Source organism: Vicugna pacos, chromosome 10 (assembly GCF_048564905.1).
Source record: "Vicugna pacos chromosome 10, VicPac4, whole genome shotgun sequence".
In the NCBI taxonomy this organism is placed as follows: Eukaryota; Metazoa; Chordata; class Mammalia; order Artiodactyla; family Camelidae; genus Vicugna; species Vicugna pacos.
Window position 1 is genome coordinate 5,471,374 of NC_132996.1, and position 22,953 is coordinate 5,494,326.

Sequence of the window (22,953 nt, forward strand, 5' to 3'; positions counted from 1 at the left end):
ATTGTGAAAATTAATTGGTAAGAAACAAATGTTTTCTAATGAACTAATTTCCTATAAGCTTAATAGATGAATCAGGTTTTTGGATAATTTTTACCTAATCTCAAAATCACATGGACATGGAAGACGCTTAAGACAAATGATTATTTTGCATTGCTGGCTGGGCCCAACTTTTATCTTGAACTTACTGGAAGTAATCTGTTGTAAGGATCTATTTGGCTCTAATTTGGATTAAAAAAAACATAATAAATTTCCCTCAAGTGGTTGCTTACATCTCATAGGATTTTCCAGTTTCCTCTGAGGCACTGGCCAGTTTAGATTGTAGCACTTTTACCCACATGGTGGGCTACGTCTTCCCTACTCACCCGAATCTGTATTCATGCTCCTGCTGTTTGTCTTAGCATGTTTCTAACCGAAGCTTCTCTCTGACTCGTAATCACTTAAATTAACTTGCATTTTCAATCGTTCTATCAATCTGAAGATCAGGGCCCATGTTGCTCTTCTTACATCTGCAAGGGACCAAAGATGGCATTCTGAGTTCATGGTATTAAATGTGTGAAGTTCTAAAGGGAGTAACAAACCAGAGGCCCCTCAAGGAGGCTTCTCCTGAGTGGCTGGACCAAAGGTACTTCTATTATTCAAACTTGAAAATGAAAATCAAGAAACTTGAAAATGGCCCAAGAGCCCTAGCTTTCTTGAGAAAGATTACTCCTAGGAACCAAGCAGCTCGGTTTTTGAGAAAAATTTTGAGAGTGGATGGGGTAGAGGTCATGCTTGATACTGGCTTAGAACATGAAGTCTTCAGTCTACTGGCCAGGATTCAAATGCTGGTAGGACCATTTACTAACTGTATCACTTTAAATAAGTGTTTAACTTCTCTGTGTCTCAGGTTATTCACATGTAGAGTGAAAAATAAGCCTTCCAATTAACTGTACCTACTTCGTATGGCTGTGGTAAGGATTAAACGAGATAATGCCTTTTAAGCCTACCACGCAGCAATCCCTCAATATGCGTTAGCCACTGTGTTTTATTCCAATATACTGCGTTCTAATACATTCTTATACCTCTGCCGGGACCTGTATGAAATTCAGGCAGGACTCCATGTTTGTTGAGAAATCACACCAGTGTTTTTAAGTTCCAACCACAGCACTCAATCCTGTGTTGGGTCTCCAAGCTTGGTTCTGGTCCAATTCCGTGACCCTCAGGTATACATACACAATATTTCTCTCTAAGTTACTCTGGAGAAAATGAAGTTTAAAACTTACCAGGTTATTGACATTCTGGAAACAGGACTAGGTTTTCTCCTAGAAAGTGTACTGTCTTAATATTCTTATCTGAAAAAGTTAAAGGAGCTACTTTCCTTCAAAGGAGAGAAAATTTTTGCCAAGTGAAGTGAAAAATACACTCTCTGCTTCTTCCCACAACATCCATAAATATGCTGAGGCTGCTATTTTGCCAGATGGTTTCTGAGACCCCGCTGAAATGAGAAAGCCCTCATTTTCTGTTTCCCTCAAATTCAACCTCAAACCACACTTCTTGTGAAGAAAAAAAAAAAAGTCGCCATGTAAGCATGTTTACCTTTAAGTGACTAGGAAGTTGAAACTTGTCCATAAGTGATGACTCACTGTCCTAGGCTTATAAAAGTAAAGGTACGTGTCTGTGGAAAGGCAGCAGCCTCTAGGCACAGCCATTCAAGATGCACCCAGGTGTCCTGGCTGCCTTCGTCCTCCTGACTTGGACGCAGTGTTGGTCCCTGCCCCTGCCCAGTGATGGTGATGATGACGACCTGTCAGAGGAAGACTTCCAGCTCGCAGAGGTAGAGTGTGTTGTTTTGTCAGTTTCGGTGGTCTCATACATCTCATGAATGCCTTCTCTTAAAAGCAGGTCATTTCGGTCTCTTTTCTAGAACTATCTGAAATCATACTACTACCCCCTGAATCCTGCCGGAATCCTGAAGAAGACTGCAGTGGGCTCCGTGGTTGACAGGCTTAGAGAAATGCAGTCTTTCTTTGGCTTAGAGGTGACTGGCAAACTCGATGATAACACTTTAGACATCATGAAAAAACCAAGATGTGGGGTCCCCGATGTGGGTGAATACAATGTTTTTCCGCGAACTCTCAAGTGGTCCAAAATGAACTTGACCTACAGGTAAATCACAGACTATCTTTCTTTAATATTTGTTAGCTTTTTTTTTCTTTTAATAGCATCCAATGTCTAATTTTCAGCACCAGCTAGAGATGCCAGAACATGCAAGGTCCCATTGTTTTAGGGAGGCCTTAAATATTAAACTGGAAGTTAAGTATGTCCAGGAATAACGTTAATACGGCTGAGGAGACAATCTCGTAACATCTATTATTGTTACATTAACCCAGCATTGTTTTTCATGGCAAATCTCAATGTATTTCTTTTAGACATGAAATCAAAACAGAAGTAAAAGTAGTTTCAAGAAAACGTGCAAATGTAGTAGTCAGGCATATTTATTACAACTGCTGAAAATGGAGTCTATTCCCTCTGTGAACTCTGTTTTAGAGCTATTTCATTTGTCTAGGCTATGGCGATACACTCTGGCAGGCAATGTAAGTTTTATTCAACATCTAAATACTTTAAATTTGATAAGAAATGGTCAAATATTTGGAGATACTCAAACAACTGATTGAATCCTTTTTTTAGTCTTTGTATGGTTTCCTAATGAATAAGTTCTTTGAAACAATGGAACTCCAGTAGAACTTGTAGAGAAACCGTTGCATTTTGAGTTGAAAAGCAGTGTTCCTAGAAAACATATTCTAAACTAGCTTTCACCTTCCAAAAATTTAATTAAAACCTTTTCTGTTGAATAGAATTGTGAACTACACCCCTGATCTGACCCAGTCCGAAGTTGAAAAGGCATTCAGAAAAGCCTTCAAAGTTTGGTCTGATGTGACACCTCTGAATTTCACCAGAATTCACAACGGCACCGCTGATATCATGATCTCTTTTGGAATTAAAGGTAATGATGCAGAATAATTTTTGAACATTGTTATATTCTGCTCCTTAATAGACTTCGTTCTCTTATTCCTTCTTTCAGTCATTCATTGCTTTTCACAGAATTCAAGAGAAATTCACCAAGCACCTGCGCTAGGTACTACTGGGTTTAACTAGATTCTGAATTCTTGTTTTTGTGTATAGAGCATGGCGACTTCTACCCATTTGATGGACCCTCTGGTCTGTTGGCTCATGCTTTTCCTCCGGGACCAAATTATGGAGGAGATGCCCATTTTGATGATGATGAATTCTGGACAAGTAGTTCCAAAGGTAATATTTCTTATAAAGATATCATTCGTCATTATTGGATTCGATTAGACCATGAACCCATTGATAAATTAAGCTTACGATAAGTTACATTTGGTATTTGATTATATTCCCACCAAAAGTTTAATAAGTATGATAATCTTCTACTGACTAGTCTCCACAAGTGACATTTCTACAAACCAATATGTAGCATTAAAAATGAGCAACATCTACTTAGTGTGGTGGCTTGAGGGATACTGGCTAACTTAGAAACAGGATCACAGTGCTTTCGTCAACCAAGGTGTTGTTACGGCATGTTGAAGAAGTACAGTTTACTACAAATGTATACCTAAAAACTATTAGGGCTAAATACATAGATCATAAATGAGGCGGATGTGAGTTGAAATAGTCTTTTGTTCCTTTGTAGGAATATCAATGCACAAGTCCAGTCAAATATCAGTTCTCTGTTGCATGAGTCACTTGTTTGAGACTTGTCTCTACCACTGATTTTATAAATACCATTCAAACAAAGCAGGATAGTGTCTTACTTCAAAAAACATGAGACAGACCAGATGAAATTGCATTTATAAGAGCGAAATGAAACTGACTGTTGAATGAATTCAATCAGTAGTTGAACCTTCAAGGCTGAAAAGAACTGGGAATGTTAATTTAGGCAGAAAAGCCAGATCGTCCCACCCAGGACTTAACTCTGGAGCGACACGAACGCCTAGTTGTGACAATTAGAAGTAGTTTCATAAACAGCTAATTTTTAGTTATTGACTTAAATACAAATAATTTTTCCAAAAAGTGAAACTGAGCCTTGAATGACCAATGTCTTAATGCCCATGCCTCCAAACTTTGGAGGGAAATGTGAGAATTTACATATTTAAGTTCTGACTATTTCACAGGTAAGAATGACTTTAGGAAGAAACAATAGCATGTAGTGTTGTTGAGTCAGAGTCACGGTAAGCCTCAGTCTTTGATTCCTGAATCAATTCTGGGTTTGCAATATGAAATTGAAATGAATGAAGACATCCACAAATCACAATTAATTTTTCAGGTGAAGGCCAAGAATCCATTGCTAGTTGTTCCAATGAAAAATTTTTTGTCATTCAGGTTATTGTGAACTTTGATCACTCTTATCATCTGCACTATTGACTAAGTTGGTTATATATTTTCTTTATACAGAGGCTATGATAGCAAAGGTTATTTAAGGTCAAATTGAAACCACTGGCTCCAGCTTTCATGTGCTCTTTTTTTAACCTCTTATTATTTTTTTCCCCAATTTAAAATACCAGTATTAGGAAGCTCAAAAATTGGTGGAAAGAATGCCTAGAGGAAATAATGTAAATACAGTGACACAGTAGTCTTCAAGAGTAGAGGAAAGTTGGCCAACTGTGTTGAGTTTCTCTTTCCTTAAACTCTAGAGTCTAGAAATATTCTGGAAAGGATCATTTGGTTGGAGTCTGTTCCCAGGCAGATTCCTGGAGACCTTATTTAGTGCATCCTCTCTACCAGGTCATCATACCTTTGGATGCTGCCTCCTGTTTAGAGGATGTTCTAAGCCGCATCCTAGATAGGAACCACCCTATGTGTTTTCCCATGACTTTTCACTTAAGGTTACACTGTCTCCTCCCCTCACCTGACCTGAGAAAATACAGCAAATGAGGATTCCTGGTGTCTTCCCAGGAGGTCCATATTGATTACTGATCAATCTGTTGACATTCTAATTTTGTAGACAACTATAATCAGAGAGAGCACTGAATTATTTATCATGATTAAATCAGTGTTTTGAATCTTCCTTTAAGCAACTGAATATTAATTTTAAAAGGTGAGTAAAATATCCAAGAAAGACATGGTGACCTGCCCAGTAAATGAGGAAAATAGCATTTATCCTGTTAATTGGTCATTGGAGGATATTTTTTCTCAGTTTCTTTTTTTTGATATATTCTTTTTTTTAAAACACCTTTGTTGTGGTATGATTCCTGTACAGTAAACTACACATATTTAAGGTGTATAATTTGATGAATTTTGATAGATGTATACATCAATGAAACCACATCACAATCAAGACAGCTAACATATCCATCACTCCCCGTTTATCCCTTCCCACCCTCTTTACCCCTTGGTAACCACAAGCTTGCTCTCTATGTCTGTGAGTCTGTTTCTGTTTTGTAGATAAATTCATTGGTGTCCTTTTAAAAAATATTCTACACATAAGCAATAGCGTATGGTATTTTTCTTTGTTTTCTTACAGGCTACAACTTGTTTCTTGTTGCTGCCCATGAGTTCGGCCATTCCTTAGGTCTTGACCACTCCAAGGACCCAGGAGCACTCATGTTCCCCATCTACACCTACACGGGCAAAAGCCACTTTATGCTTCCTGACGATGACGTACAAGGGATCCAGTCTCTCTATGGTAACTATGAACGTATCAGCTAAAAGCAGAACAGATACATATATTTAATTTCTAAGTGATTAGTGAATTTACCATCACCAATATTGCTGTCCTGGTTTTGTTATTAGAACCTGGGGAAACATGCCCATTTTCTTCTTTCCAGATCAGGCTACCTGTTCAAGTAGAAAATAGTCCATTCTCCAAAGTGTTTGCAGAACGTAACTCCTCATTTTTGTCTTTCATGCATTGCAAGGTGCATCTGATACCCTCACAATACCCCTGACATAGGAAAGGGAAATATTTTATTCTCCATTTAGCCAATGAAGAAACTAAGCCTGCAGAGTTTAAATAGTGTCTCAATAGTAACACGGCTGGGTGAAACCCGACTGGATAGTAACCCAGCCTTGGGGACAGCTTCCACACAGCTTCCAGAGAGTGAGAGCGAGATTTTTAACCCGCTTTGATAAATTCTGGGTGTTCTTTCAATGACTCCAGTTTGCCACAGTAGAAGCCATTCAAGTGCCCTGTGTAGTGTTCAACCATCATCTACAGGGACTTCTCTACAGTAAGAATGTCTTCTTTTTCTCCTTCCAAATTTTCAATAATATTTACAAAATAATTAAGCCTCAACCCAAACAAGCAAGATTACCTGCCATAAATAGAATGAAAGCCACAGTACACAGTCATCAGTGTAAACACTTCTAGACCACAGAGCTCTGAAAACTGGCTCATGCCACCCCAACCTGTTATTTCTCCTTCTGGATTTCAATCTCCTACAGCAGCGTGTGTAGGCCCAGACAAGAATCTCGCAGTTCTTCCTGGTCCTACGATATCGTAATCGAGGGATTTGATGATAGAGTAAGAAGAAGGAGGTAGAGAAAAAGGTTAGAATTATTTTATACACTGCCTCCCTTTTGCACTCTTGGGAGCTGGTGGAAAAGTTCCAAACATGAGGCAAGTCCTATCCGAGTGGTCCAAGGCGTGGCTTTCCACTGAGACACAGCTGTGCTGTGGTAAAGTGGTCAAGCAGCAGGAGGGCATGTGGACAGCTGTTAAAACAGGCAAGAGGAAGAGCCCGAGGAAGGGCTCCAGAAGTGGCTTTGAGTGGAAAGTGTTTCTTAAGAGAAGTCTGTCAGTGGGTTGTGCAAACATGGGAGAAGTTTCCTCAAAGTCTTTCCCGCCCCCAACCCCGTCCACTTCTATTGGCAACCTCAAGAAAGTAAACTTGTTGTTGAGATGAGTGTCAAGGGTCTTGAGGGTGAAAGCAGAAGGGGAAGCCCCGCAGGCAAGTCCCCGCAACCCTGGAGGGAGGAAGGATGACATGGTATTTGGAGCAGTACGTGTAGGAGCGGCAGGACTGAACTGCCTCCCTTGAGGGAGCCCATCCTGCTTTCCACTGGCAGGATCGGTCAGCAGCGGGGTTGTCCTTAGTGACTGCCTTTGTTCATTCCATGACTGCAGGTCCAGGAGACGACGACCCCAACCCTAAACACCCCAAAACGCCAGACAAGTGTGACCCTTCCTTATCCCTTGATGCCATCACCAGCCTCCGAGGAGAAACAATGATCTTCAAAGACAGGTACTCTTGATATGACTTTATCAACTCTGCATGTCGTAAACATCTGTGAAGCCGTGCCTGCCAATTGCCAAATCACCTGCTCAAACTTCCAGAGAAAGGTGAAAATTATAGGCCTTTGGGCAGTTTGCATATTTCAGGTGAAATAAGTGATGGATAAGCAGCTCACTTTTCAGCGGATAACCTTGGCATTGTACAGCTTCTCCTTACATCTTTGGTGGTCATTTTTCTTAGAAAGATAATTAAACGAAGCAACAAATCCAATTTATTTATTTAAAAAACACACATGTATTGAAATTAATTACCATATTAGTAAGCTGTTACTCATAATTCCACATGAATTTCTTTGGAAATGGAAAGACTTTGGTTCTGGTAACACATGTGGAAATTTGAGAGAGGAAACACTTTACAACCTAAACCTGTAAGGGGTGAAAGCTGAAATGCTAATTTTTAATTTTGATATTGTTCTAATATGCTTATCTGTTCATTTATTCATTAACCTATGAATTGCTCCTTCATCTGTGATCCAATGGCATTCCCACCTCGTCTATTCTAGCTCTAATTACAATGTGATCTGGGTTTTTTTTTTTTTCTCATGTGTCAGTTTCCCCAGGCCATGAGATCTTGGAAGCATAGTTCATGTCTTCTTTTCAGAGCCCAGCACAGTGCCTGGCATGTTTGTTTGCCACTTGCAAGTTATGCAAAATTGAACAAAGCGTAGTTCCAGCCCAGAAAGGACTTGCAGCCCTTCACAAAGGGCTCTGTGAGGTTTTAGACCTCAACACGTTGCACTAGAGTTAGAACAGCAACAGCTTGTATACCTGACACCTCAAGGGAGGTGGAAAGCTCTCCCTTCACAGCGGATGGGGAATGGCCGTGCCTGTCTAACGTACCTGTGTTGATGTGGAGATGGGTGGCTAGCAGGATAGAAATACTGCACTTGAAAAAAATGATGGCCAACTCTACATTTTTACTTTTGGGTTAGATTCTTCTGGCGCCTGCATCCTCAGCAGGTGGATGTGGAACTGTTTTTAACAAAATCGTTTTGGCCAGAACTTCCCAACCGTATTGATGCTGCCTATGAGCACCCGTCCCGCGACCTTATCTTCATCTTCAGAGGTAAGCTTTCCACCAGCGAGAGCTCCCATGTGTCCAGAGAAGGCGATGATGAACTTGACACTCACAGAGACTGTATAAACTGGTCATTGTCAAAAATATATCTAAATTAAGAAGCAAGTATAAGAAAATGGAAGCCAGAAAGGACCTGAAAACTTTTTACCAAGTGTCCCCAAATTTGACACTAAGAAGTCTACATGATAAATCATATCCACTCTGTTTCATAGTAATCATGTCAGTTTCTTCTCTTATTTCTTCTTGAAAATCAGTTACTAAGCAAATGCTATAACAATGTTCGTTTTGAAAAATTGAAAAAAATTATCCATAATTCTGAAAAGTCAATTTATTTTATTTTCTCACTTTCTTTTCTAGTCATTATCATATGTAATACATATTTTAAAATATTTATATTCATGGTGTATACACATTTTAGTATTTTTCTTGTTCCCTTGACATAAAATCATGGAAAAATTTCCAAATTGCTATTCCAGCTTCATGATCATCATTTATAATGGCTGCATGGCATTCTACTGATGTTGTTTTTATTTTGTTTGACTTTTATAATTAACCCTATAATGAAGTTACCTTTTAGAGGAGGAAATAACAAGTTTCCACCTGGTATAAAATTTGAGTTTTCAGTCTGATTTCCTGTTCCTACTATGCTGCTTATATTTATGTAGAAACCTTACTGCATTTTCCATCCAGCTCCAAATTTAATATTCATAAGTAATAAATTGCTAAACTGATTATGATACTTGGTTGGCTATACTTACAATTCAGAAATTAGGATCTTAAATCCTAGTTTTTGTCTGAAGGATGATCATAGTTTTGTGTTTCATAAACATGGTGACTCCAAACATTGAACTAGTTTTTTTATAAATGTGTAAAATGAGTCTTTCTGGTTAAAGTAAATGTTTGTACCTGTGAGTCCTAACAGATTCCCTTGGATAATGAAACGATTCTTTCACTTATTCTAGGCAGAAAATTTTGGGCTCTTAATGGTTATGACATTCTGGAAGGTTATCCCCAAAAAATATCGGAACTGGGATTTCCCAAAGAGGTTAAAAAGATAAGTGCAGCTGTTCACTTTGAGGACACAGGGAAGACGCTCTTCTTCTCAGGAAACCAAGTCTGGAGGTATGGCAGCTGTATTTACCCACCATCTTGCGTCATAGAGGCAGAGTGAGCCTTGAACATCTCTTGCCGCTTAAAATTGTTATCTCGTGTTATTTTAAATGTCCAACCAGTCATTCACTCCTGTTCCATGTCAGCTCCTGCAGCCCCTATGACAGGTATTTAAGCCTCTGAAAAGCCCTCTTGAAAATCAGATATAGTTGTCACCTCTCCTGGGCCACTTTTTTTCTTTCTTAGCCATTTGTGGTACTTCAGCTATGGCAAAACCATCGCTCTTATTTTGACATTTTCATTCTCTGTAATCTTTCTCCTGGATTCACTTTCTTGTCATCTTCTCCTAATTTACATGTAGCTCCATCTTCTGTGGCCAGAGAGGACGCAAGAACGGTACAGGAGAAGACTGAGCGAGAGAAGGCAACAATTTCTAGAGAGTCTGTTGAGCCATTGGAGAGGTTGACCAGAAAACTGTTAGGCTTATAGTTTGTAAAGCTGGCCCTTTTTGAAGAACACGTGGGGCTGGGCTATCTAAAACACGTGTAGAGTTTAAGGCAGCATTGACATTGGCCATATTTATGAGCCCAGATCCATGTCTGTATTTGGGGATGATTATCTCATAGGTGCTCAATACTTGACATTTTAAAAATGGTAGTTTTACTTTCTCTATACACATGCATGTATACACACACATACATTCCTTTATACACCATCTTTACCTTTTGATTTCTTTATTTCGTGTTCTAGTCCCTTTACCCTAAATGAGGTCTATGGTTCAGCCAAGACGGATGGCTTACCATGTCTCAAATGCATTGTACTTTTCTCTCCCGCAGATCTTTCCTTGTGTAATTTCCTTTCTGGAGGTCCTTCCCTATGTTTCTCCTTTCTGAAATTCTACCCATTGTTTAAAGTTAACTTGAAATACCGTCTCATCTACAGAGTCTTTCTTGATCACCCCATTCAAAGGTTATCTCCCATCTCATGTGACGCCCGTGACATCTCCTGTTCACTCTCTCTTGGTGCCTGGCTTCTGTTGCCTAGTGCTGCAGTTTTGTGTGTCTTGGGTTTCCTGACGGTTCAGTGGTTCTTGCCTTTTACCTGTCAGAACATACCTCAAGCGTACAAAGAACTCTCACTGGTAACAGTAGGAATAGGACATCACGGGAGGCTGTGCTCCCAGGTTAATTCCAGAATGTGTTTGGTTGGCTAGGGTGTGACTATGTGCAGGGGAGGAGGAGTATGGAATATAGAGTTATGGGAGGGGAAGCTATGCTCCCCTTCTTAGCTTTAGAACCACCATATGCCCCTATAACTTTTTAGTACAGAAATTAAACCTTAAATAGCTTTGTATTCATAATTGCACTTAGCAAGTTGTCTTACACATAGTGAGAGATCAACAGATAATTGCTCAATGCATAAACATATATTGACTTCACTCTAAGAACACTTTCCTAATGACACGCTTTTATAACAGATAAACACATTTTGAAATGGACATTTGCTTATAACTGTCTTCACAAAGCGGGCCTTTAAACAGGTCAAAATACGCACCAGATACCCACTTTATGCTCAGTATTATAATTCCTAATTTTAAAAAGCTACCAGATGTTCTTAGTGGACTTAAAGTTTTGAAACTTCTGTGAAATTTGAAAATTGCCTTTATATCCCCTGTATTATTTCTAAGATAACTTACCCACAACCTACTTGAGTTTCTTTTTCTTATTAAATAGCTATGATGATGCCAACCACATGTTGGATACAGACTATCCCAGGCTCATAGAAGAGGAATTCCCAGGAATCGGTGACAAAGTAGACGCCGTCTATGAGAAAAATGGTAATGAGTTCCCTTGCTTTGACCTTAATTAATGGAGGGCGTCTGTAGCCTGTCAAAATCATTTCCTTCTAAAGGATTTTTATACAGAACTTCCATGTGCTAATAAATGTCCGGCAGTTAAGGAATTACTCATTCCTATGTGACTACTTACACAGACAGCAAATAAGAATTAATATGCTTAGAATAAATGAGAATTTTACTTAGTAACTGCTAATTCTATGAATAAAAGATGCCAAATCTTAAACATGCTCTTAAAGATGATAAAATGCAAAGACTATTGCCATAGTTAAAATCTGGGGTGGGGTTGGGTGGGGTGGGGAGTAATTTATATATGAAAAGCAATAACCTCATAACTATATAATAATTCTTTGCTTCAGTTATGGAGAGGGGTATTATCTCTAGCTTACAGCAAATAACCAATATCATTAACTCAAGCATGAAAACTGGAACTCATGGCAAGACAACAATTAATTTAATATAAGCAATTATGAAGGCCTTCGTGGTGTTTATAAAGATACACATTGGAACGTTAGAAAAAACAGATTGGGCTTTTAATGTTCGCTAGAGTAAAGCTTCATTATTTTCAAACTCTGAAATTTTCTTTTTGGCCTTTTTCTTACAGGATATATCTATTTTTTCAACGGGCCCATACAGTTTGAGTACAGCATCTGGAGTAAACGTATTGTTCGCGTCATGCCAGCAAATTCCCTATTGTGGTGTTAGATGTTTTTTAAAATACTGTTATTTAAATCCTGGAGAGCATTTGTGATATTACTTCCAGACCCTTTGTGTGTCGGGGGGGGGGTGGGGCTAGGGGAGGGGGAGAGATCAAGCGAAAGCTTAGTTCTGTGAACAAGCTTCAGTAAATTATCTTTGAATATGTAGTGTCTGTGCGGCTATGCGTGGCTGGAACCACATTGAATTTTATAGTAATGAAATCCATTATCTCCATGGATCACCTGATCTATACGGAACCAGTAGTTGACAATATTCCCCACATCAGAAATGGGATAGATGGTCTGTCGGAGAGTTAGCTTAATATATTTATAAGGAAACTTTGCAAAGACGTAAAAGTGAATGACATTTATACAATTAGTGAATCATCTTTACTAACTAGTATAAAATCATAAGCAAATGGAATTCCGGGGGGAGCATGTAACAGCCTTACACAAACAGAGATCAGCCAAAGGAAAATGTCTGTAACAAATACACTGTAGACAACTTCCCAAAGGAATAATTTGGGTTTTGCACTAAAAATATTTGAATATCCATGCCCCTCTTCATAAGGAAATGTCAAGGTCACTAAAGGTAGGAGATAAGGTCTAATGGTGAGGACACTCGGCGTGGTCTTTCTAGTCTCTTCAATTTTCACTTTTGACAATGACTCAAAGACTATTCTCAAAGAAGACAAATATTTCTTTTCATATTTATAGAAGATAAAGAGAGATGTTCTCTTTGTGTTAAAAACACTTCAGGTCTTTCAAAACTATCAAAATAAATTAAAATTGTTAACAAAATGCCCTAAGGCCACAGCATCACTTTTTCCTAAATCACCTGATTATTTAAGATTGAAAGTAATATTTAACTCTGTTTTATCTAGCTAATTGTTTAAATTGTCCAGTTTACCTTAGGTATAATCTATTTTTGAAAGATACTAAGATATGTCTTATAAATTGTAAATGTATAAGTTAAGATAGAGACACCCCAAATAAAACAGTCTACTGGACTGAAGAATGAAACTATGCCTCTTTTCTCTCCTTTTTTTTTTTTTCTTTAATCCCTCAGAAATTTTTACAGTGCCTGGCACTTAATGGCCTTCAAGGAAAGAACCATTGTGTTGAGAGATCATGTTCATAAAAACTCAGGCAAAGAAAAGAAAGTGTGTTATATTTGCAAAATGCATTAGGAAGTGTTTGTATTGTTTATAATAAAAAAGATATTTTCAACAGACATTGTTATCTGGTATATTTTTGTCTTTTGGTATAATTTTAAGCTTTCCTCACACACAGAGTGTCCATTTAAATTATTCTTTTTTCTCGTCAGTGCTTCTTGGTGATGTAGGTGGTGACTGTTTCTGTTCTTTTGTTTGTTTGGTTTTTGTAAGGAGACTAAATGCGAATTTAGAGTTACTGGTGCCAGGCTCTGTTAACTCCAGTTCTTGGGGAGTTTGGTCAGCCTGATGCTCAAGAACCCCCTCTTTCTGGGTGAACGTCCCTAGATCAAGCCCACAGGCTCCTAGGAATCCTCTCTGCTCAGAGTATGACTTGGGGACGAAATGGAAAGAACAACAGACCTGGAGTCAGGAAGACTGAGTCGCAGGGCTGACTCCGCCACCGGTTCTGGCTTGTGGCTTCAGGCAGGTCATTTAATCTCTCTGGACTTTACTTTCCTTTAAGATGAAAGGATTAGCAGCTTTGGGGAAGTTCAGGAAGGGCAGGGCACTCAAACGAGGAAGACAAACACTGTCTGGGAGACTCAGGACCCACTGAGCTTCAACATTAGGTCCCTTCTGTTTTCTTAAGCACTGCTCATCCCCAAACTCTTAATAAGTACCAGGTAAATGTCAGGCACCTATGATACTGAGATGAACTATGAAAAACTTGACCTGTACCCCTGAAGACCTGCTTTCCTACTGTGGAAACAAAGCAATTAAAATTCAGTAAATGAAGGGCTTGTTTCAGGGAAGCAATAACCACTTGTTATGAGTGTGGAGAGGACTGCTCATTCCTTCCTCCCAGTGAGCCCCCAAAGTCAATCTATGTACTTTTCATCCTCCTTGACAGTTTGATAGGATCTTGATTTCTAGGTTTTGCTACTGGAGTGGAACGTCATCCATCCATCCATCCAATAAATAAATAAACTATAATAAATATTAATTCCAGTCTTGTGTCAGGAACTTAAGTAGATGCTGGGGTTACAGAGAAAAGCAAAACCTCGTTACTTTCCTGGAGCTCATAGTGTAGTTAGGGAGACAGACATTTATCAAAAAAGAAAAATATATATAAATTACAACTATGATAAACGCTACAAGGAAAGGAAACCTGGTGCTCAGAGATCCTCTCATAGGAGGGGTTTTCCTACTGTGTATATGGGGGGGGGTGGGCACAGGAGGGTGGTTAAAGAAGGACTTCACAATGGGAGAGATTTATACCTACATTGACATCAAGAGTGAGTACGGGGGAGGGTATAGCTCAATGGCAGAGCGTTTGCTTAGCACACATAAGGTTTTGGGTTCGATCCCCAGGACCTCTATTAAAAATAAATAAATAAGTTAACCTAATCACCCCCCCCAAAAAAAGAGAATATAACCAGGGCAGTAAAGGGAATAGGGGAGAGGGCTCCAGTCCCATCCCTTCAGACTGAAAAAGATCTGCTGGAGCCCAGGAGAGAGTTACAGGAATGTTTTATGATTTTGGCAGAGTATGGACATATATCAGGAAACCCTTTAGAGCCAACCATGTTCCTCCTATTCTACACCATGCCAAACATAAATCAGAGGATCTGTGATACACAAGGGAAAAAAGCCTTCTTGATTTTCAAAGCCTAGAAAGACAGCGTGGGTCATTCTAGGGGTTGGTGTGTCATGTGGATGTATAGTCCGTGGTAAATGAGTCAGTTGATGGGAACATCAACTTTTTTGTAGCGTATGGATGTCAGCATTATCCTGAACCAAGGTGGGCCCCTGTCTCCATCAGAGCCCTGGCCTGGCACTCAGTGAATCAGGGAATTGTACTGGTGTGTAGAAGGGCCGCTCACCGCCCCCACTCTTCGTCTCAAGTGGATAACTCAGCTCTCAGGGAACCTCCTGGTGGACAGTTTCTAATTCCTCTCTGCACAGGAATGGTTGCTTTAGGATAACACTTCTCAAAACATGCTCTGCAGGCCAGCAGCAACAGCATCACCTGGGAACTTGCGAGAGATGCACATTCTGTGCTGCCCCAGGGCCATAAAATGAGAGATCTGTGTTTTAACAAATCTTTCCATCCCTCAGGTCCTACCACCCCTCAGAAAAAGTCTAAGGAGGTGCTCCTTGCAACACTTTTTCTGAGATGACATGGGGTTCCTTGGGTTCAAAGCCTCCTGCTAAGATCCTGGGGAACAATGTACTCTACACCCCTTCCGGAAGATTCACAGTATACATGAATATATTAAAGACTACAAATAGTCCAATGCCAAAGAAACTGTTTAGCTTGTGGAATAAGAACAAGGTTTTCCAAACATATCTGAACATTGAACTTCATTTACTTTCTTTTCCTCTCATTAAAAAAAAAGATGTTTAACTTGATTTCAGAAAAAATTCCATCTGCTTTATTATTTGCTTGCATGGTCTCTCTCATGGATGGCTAGATAGATCAATAGCTAGATGGTAATATATAGTCAGAATTATTTCCCAATTTCCATCTCTGCTCCAGTCTCAATTTCAAATTCCCAATCTAACTGATGTTACGTGGATCTGTGACCTTCTGTTGTGGCCAGAACACCAAATTCAAATTATACCAAATGGCTATTTAGAGTTTACCAAGGCGGGGCAGAGATAGTGTTTAAAATCAACTCAATATGTGTTGAACAGTTGGTCCTAATAAGCTGTGCTATGAAAGGTGTTACAGTTAAAACACAAAAGCGTGTTCACAGTGATATTCATGTATGATGTGAGGAGACCTAATGAATCTTTTATGAGAGGTAATACTACATCCACAAACATTGACGTGTATTTGCCCAGAGCTAACGCCGTGGGCAAATGCATTGCACTCAGGTTGAACTGTAGCTGGAATCCCGTTTCATCAGGTAATAAGGGTGAAGAGTTTGAACACTCCCTTGACTTCAACAAATAGTTCAAGTGTTTTTTGAAATAGGAGCAGTTGACAAGATCCTAGACCAGTGTAACAAATTTTGCCCCTGAAATTATCCCGGGAGAACTTTCGTGTTAAACTGAAAATAGTGTCCTGGGTCTCTACACCTTCATATCAGAATAAAAATGCCAAAACATATATAGCAGACCTCCCAGAAAGACAGCCACCATCTCTCCCTACCAAATTTAAGCCCCAGGTACAGACAATACCGTGGTATTCAAGGATGCATCGGAAGACTGTGAGATTCACAGTACTTCCACCAGGTGGCGTCAGCAACACTCTTTTGAAAATGATGAATCATTCGGATGATTTAATTGTCACAAAACCAATGCTTTTTTCCTTAATGCAGGGCTGAAGAACCTGGCTAAATTGCTGATGGTTAATTCCTGACTTTATGCCATTGACTTTTAAATAAGGTGTAACAGCTAAGGAACTCAAGAAAAGCTTGCTCTAGTTTCCTTAGTCACTTACCACCTCAACTCTAAAAGCTTCCTTCTCGGAGGCGAGAGTCAGTATGGTGTGTGATGCCAAACCACCGAGACCGGTGCGGGCCCCCTGGAGCCGGAGCGTGTGCGTCATCGCAGGGCTCTGGGTGACAGACTCCAGCGTGAACCACAGAATACACAGTATGCACAGAGAGGGGGATCCTACTCCAAAGAGAAACCAACACATTTATTGGTTTTTCTAGCCAGGAGCAAGAGGGGAGAAAATCCCAAATCACCAGGCGCGTTTCCTGGGGACGATGTCAAGTTCAGAGGAAGAGAACGCTTAAGGTTTCCAAAGTTTCTTTCACACATGGTTTGGTTTTTCTAATTTTTTTGGACATTTATACCCGCCTGATATTTCAGAGTTTGTGAAATGCTGATTTAAGATTTCTTGGCTTTGTTCTATCTACCTCATTGTTCACAAGGCACTCAAATTGGACTATTTTTATTAATGACCTCCAGAGAATCAAAGACGTGCTAGGTTTACACCAACAGCACAGCCATTTTAATAAGAATTTATCATAGTTAAATTGTAAATAGTTAAAATTATGCCCTAAAATTAGATGTTGTGAGAAGGAAAACTTCTCTTTATGTATTTAAAATTTGTTACAACCCACTCTAGAAGTAATCATTTAATAATAACACCCCCCCCCCACATCAACTGAGCAAGGAACGATTTTAAGTCCTTGACGTCTGGTGAGTCTGTGAGACTCTTAAATCTTAGTTGAAATGGAATCAGACTCACATTATTCAAAATCCACCTGTTATATTTTACAGTTTTTTACAAGTCAAGCTATCGCTATTTCCATTTTCACGGATTTATGTTGGATTACAGGCATCATCCAAGTATTTTTAGCTATGGCCCCATCTGCTATGCAGAAAGATTTAAAAATAGTTACTGAAAGTGTGTTTTGGTTTATTTGTTTTAAAAATATTTACGTATACCAGAAACCTTCCTTTTCTTGACTATCTTCCCTTTCCTTTAACAGACTGGGCACTAAAAGCTAACACAGTCCAAGTCACAAGCAGACAACTCTATCTGAAAAGGAGCGATGCTTTCTGCATGTAAACGTGTGGCCTTTCTGCAGTGGATACTTTAGCCAGCCTGTACCTCTGCCTAATGAGTGCCCAGTGGCTTTTGACCTTGCTTCCGAAGCAACACACACAAAAAAGGAATTCTGTGAGTTCTAAGTGCCTCTGAGCAGGATAGGGTACAGTGTGGGTGCTTGCGCTGGCCCTGTTTCTGGCCCACCCTGGTTTGCATCCTTTTGAGCTGAGCAGGGAGCTGACACACGGCGGCTATGCCTCCAGCCAAGCCCACTTTTCTGAATCCTCTTAACAGGATACATCCTGTAATAAATAACTCCTTAGTGGTCGTCTTCCCAATTTCAAAGGGAACATCTAGACTGATTCATGGTTTCAACAACCGTGAGATAAATTTGCGGCCAAGGAAGCAGGCAATGAGGAAGTGAAACCGTGGGCTGTGTTTGCGGTGGGGGTAATGGAAGCAGAGTATTTGGGCCACAGAGTTTCTCAGGGATTGTGTGGGATTAGCTGGAATATGAACGAGGAACTCAGAGCTATTTTACTAGAACTGGTTTATAAACGCTTTGTAAGTAATATGCTTCCTCTTAATGTTTACATTTAAGTGCAAATCACTTCCTGAAATCTTTCAGCGTGGCCGCTTCGGGGGCCGGGTCGGGGGATGTGGCAGTGTGGTACGCCCTGTGTTTGCTGAAGATGAAAAGAAGTAGAGGAACCAATTGGATCATCCGATTCATCTTTCATTTCACAGTGAGAACCGAAGCCAAGAGAGAGGAAATGACCTCTCCAGGACCACGCGATGATGCTGGCGGCTGGATCATAAGCATCACCCCAGTTTTCTCCTCCGGCTTGTTCGTCTCTCCCCTACTTTCCACAGTCCACTGTGTGTTTGGATATCCATTTTTACCAGGCGTCGTGGACTACATTTAGTCCTACTGCCAGGGGACCACCAATCTGATGGTACAAGGGGAGCTGAGTCGGCATGTCTGTGCCATGTTGGGTAATAGTCAGGCTCTACCAGGTCCTCAGCCTTGGGTGGCCATCCTCTGCCCACAGCTGAGGTCTCTTTTAGTCCAGAGAGACTGAGGGGGTCTCTGGCTCAACTGACTGGGATTCAGGGAAAAATTTTCTTTGCCAGGACAATGGTGGCTTAGCGTCCGGCTTTGATCAGTACATTTATGCAATTTTCTGGAGATGGATTCCCTACCTTCATTATAATCTGTCCCTCCTTTAGTCCCTAGGCCAGAATTCCTGCTTTTTTAATACTCTGTGTCCGGTGGGTACTGCTTTCTTTTTGCCAGAGCCTTAGAGACTCAAGTTCAAGGTGGCTGTCTCAGCCCAGAGGCTGGGCCCTCTACCTACTGATGAGGGGCCGGCCTCTTCTTTCAGTGAAGACAAATACATACGGCAACCATCTCGATTTTGTTTGCTCTGTCCCATTTTTCTTTTCTCCCTCTCTCACTCTCAGCCATCCTGTTGGCTTCTTCAGAAAGGAAAAAGTCACTACATCTACAGAGATCGGCACCTCCATAACACCGGAGGGCCCACGCCGCCGCCCCTCGGGACATGGGACGCTGTCAGCACGACAGCCAGTCACAGCTGTTGGTGGGGAGAAGCTTTCCTCTGCCTGTCTCGGTTCTTCTGGCCGCTCTAAGAATTAAACAGACATAAGAGAGGTTCACAGGAGAAAAATTAAACACAGGTTAAATACATGTCCACATGGATGTCATCTTTAGCTAAAGACAAGAGAGGATGTTGGCGGTGGTGGTTTGAGACCTCAAAGGAGAGGAAGGCAATTCACATGGAGATGGAAAAGCAGAGACAATGAAGACACAGAAGAATTTTAACAAGCAGGTTTTGCGAGTATCCTCCTGGTCTACCACACCTGGTTTACACTATGACGTCTGCTGGGGATGTCTCCCTTTTTAGAACAGGTCCTCTGTCTACGCTCTTTTAGGAACCTGGAGGAGGGTCAGACTTTCTTCCTGAGTCTTTGGGACCTTGACTATTTCAGCTCTAAGTCTTCAGCATGCCAAAGGGACATTTTGGATGGGAACTTTTGCTCCCCTCCACAACCTTTGCTCCTTCCAGCTCTCCCATTGTCACCTGCTAGAGCTAGACATGCTCTTAGAGGTCCTCAAGGCCACCTCTACCCATAGTCCAGGCTTGTCCCCGACACTTGTGAGGCTTCTCTTCCTAGCAGCTTCCTCTTTCTTCCCTCTCTCTGGCTTTTTTCAGTACTGCGAGCAACCTCACACATTTGCATGGACACCTCAATCTGTAGATCCATCCACACTCACTGTATCCAAAAGCCCACTGGCCACCACTTGGGGTACGGACGCCATTGAGGGGTCTGTACTTGGTGGAACAGATCAGTGGAAGAGGCTCATTTAGGCCTTGGCCGTGGGGAATTCAGGGGACCCATGGGCTAGAGCAGCCTTGTCCAACAGAAACAGAACATGAGTCCCATCTGGAATTTTAAATTTTCTAGTAGCTACATTGAAAACAATGAAAAGAAACCAGTGACATAAACTTTATTACTACATTTTATTTAATTCAGTATATCCAAAGTCTCATCAGTTCAAGGATAACTGTATTTCTTAAAATTATTAATGGGATACTTGGCATTCTTTCTCACTCGAAGTCTTGGAAATCCAGGGTGTATTTTGTCCTTATAGCATAGCTCAATCCCAACCAGCCTCGTTTCCAGTGCTCAGTAGCCACCTGCAGCTAGTGGTTGCCCATAGAGACGGACGGAGCAGGAAAGGAGGGGACACGGGCAGGAGACAGGCACGGCCCCCGCACCTTGGAAGATGACAGTCCGAGGGGAGCAAAGAGGACACATGTGAGTCTGTCAGATCCCTTCACTTTTTCTCAATCTGTTAGCCTCCTTTTATCTTCACTTTATTGTGAATCTAATGCAGACACCTCGACAACACTTAGCTCACCGACCCCTTTGTCCTTTTCCTCACTCCTGGCCACCTAAACTTGTCTGTTTCCTTTCGAGTCGCAGAATGCAAGGGGGTTGTTGGAAAAAATGCAAACCCATCTGAATGTGTCATCTCCACCCTTGGGAGGATTAATTTGATGATGGAAGGGTACTCTGGGAGACTACAGGGGAAAATTGAAGCTGATATTATAATACGGACAGGTAACCACCTATAAAATATTGCGCCTCAAGGCAGTACCCAACTGGCTCCCAGGATACTCGAGTCAAAGACTCAGAGAGCCTCAGTCGCCCGGAGTCTCAATTATAAACTATATTTCTAAACTGTATTTGGTAATAATAGTAACAGACATCTATACTTTCCTATGTACCACAGCTGTTTAAGTGCTTCACATGTGTTAATTCACTTACTGTCACAAAAGTTCTACTTCTGTCTCTATTTTATGAGTGAGCAACCAAGCACAGAGAGGTTAAGAGGCTTGTCCTGAGTCACACAGCTTGTATGTGGAAGAACTGGGATCTGAACCCAGATAGTCTATGCTCTGACCTAAAATAATTCGTGTAGGGCACTTAGCAGACTCCTGGGCACACAGCAAGTGCTTGGCAGATAGCAGCTGCCGCCTCAACACTGCTGCCGGCGGCGGTGAGGGTGAGTCATGGGAGGGCAGAGGCATGGAATGGCGGGTCTAAGTAAATCAGAGACTGGAAGCACATCCTCAAAATCCAAAGCTGAAGTCATTTTTTTTTTCAAATATAGTACTTATTTGTCTGTCAAAGTCTGCTGGGCTCAGCCGTTGAAAGGTGCTCCTGACCAGGCAGCAGGTGGAGATGGACTTAGCGCAGGTGCACTTTTCCAGGGGAGGAGGGGCTGTGGCCGGAGAGCTGTTCTCACTGCAAAGAAGACAGAGGGGGCTTGGGGCCAACAGTGAAAAGGTAAAGTTATTCTTTCAGGTTTAGAGCTGGAATCCTTACACACCTCCCCCTTCATACAATTTAAAAGTCACTTCTCTTCAGTTTAGTCAGATGACTAAGTGTATGTCTCCTATGTTTTTGAGGATATGGAATTCTGTTATAAAAATTCCAAGAAGGAGCTCTCTGGAATTAAAAAAATATTAGCAATCATCCATTTCTTTACAGGAATCAGTCCTGCCTCCCTTTCTCTGGTCCTGGACCAGCAGAGGAGTCGTCTTACTTGGGCAGGAGCTGCAAGAGAGCCTTCTGCCTTTGGGACCACTATCTAGTCAACGATTTTACTCTCTGTACCAACAGTGCATATTAGCATGTGAGTACAATGGTTTAGGCAGAAGGAAAGAGTACCTAATAAAGGATTTTCCATTATTTGTCCATGAAATACATTTTGAGGCTTATTGGAGGAAACAGTTTTTCTTTACTACATGCCTTATTTAGGTCAGTTTAAATTTTATCCATATTTTCTCAGTGTGCACAAAGCCTAGAGGAAAGGCCCAGAGGCCTCTAAGTTACAAGGAAGATTGCAACTGGCTAGTCATTAAGGGTTTCTCCCAAGGAAAGGGAAGATCTAGGTGGGGTGACAGAGGCACTGCACCCTGGGTACAGCCCATCTGAGACTAAGATCCTGCTGGAGTCTCACGAGGCCAAGCAGAACGCTGTGCTCCACCCCTCCCCCAAGTATGAAAGCCTCTCAGCGTCCCCATCTTCCTGTTTGTAGAAAAGCTGAAGTCTCCTGGGCCTCCCTGAGTCACAAACGAACAGGCTCAAGCAGTTAATGACCGGGACACAGAGCCACAGAATCTTTCAGTGTCTGATGTGCATTCCTGAGTTGTGTGACAGACACTATAACTGCCACCAGCGTAGGAAAAGCTACCAGCACACTGAGCAGACTGCAGCCGTGACATAAGCTGCTCCATTCTGGGCAGTGATAAGTCTATGGCTGGCGCAATTCCAAGAACCGGCCTCAAGAGAATGGGATTAACCCTATTGCTCATAATAATCTGTATCTTTGTGGGCATCCAAATAATTGTAGCTTGCTCTGCCCATACCTGTAAGTGGGCAACTGAAACAGCAAAGAGATAACACAGACCCAGGTCAACATCATCCATCCTAAGAATACGGCACCTTATGTCAGTATGAGGAAGCTGCAGAAGAGAGACCTTCATCCGCAATCTCATAGAAATGCAGTGATGTCTGATAGTGGGGATTTGTAAGCAGCTTTTTGCAGGAAAGAGCTCTGTGCAGGGAAGAGTTCCCTGCAGGAGGCCCCTTTGGTCTTGTCACTTTAGCAAAGCTGTATTTTAACTAACCTCTAGCCCAAGCTCACCCTTTAAATCTTTTG

General features: G+C 41.2%; 1 protein-coding gene across 1 annotated transcript; it reads left to right on the forward strand.

Moving 5' to 3' along the window:
• The first annotated feature begins 1,682 nt into the window (after nt 1-1,682).
• On the forward strand, nt 1,683-12,046 carry MMP13 (matrix metallopeptidase 13). Its single transcript, XM_072970757.1, has 10 exons — nt 1,683-1,813; nt 1,904-2,145; nt 2,835-2,983; nt 3,163-3,288; nt 5,522-5,683; nt 7,124-7,241; nt 8,224-8,357; nt 9,332-9,491; nt 11,213-11,316; nt 11,939-12,046. The coding sequence occupies exons 1-10, from the start codon at nt 1,694-1,696 to the stop codon at nt 12,037-12,039; spliced, it is 1,416 nt and encodes a 471-aa protein (XP_072826858.1). The 5' UTR covers nt 1,683-1,693; the 3' UTR covers nt 12,040-12,046.
• The last annotated feature ends 10,907 nt before the right edge of the window (nt 12,047-22,953 follow it).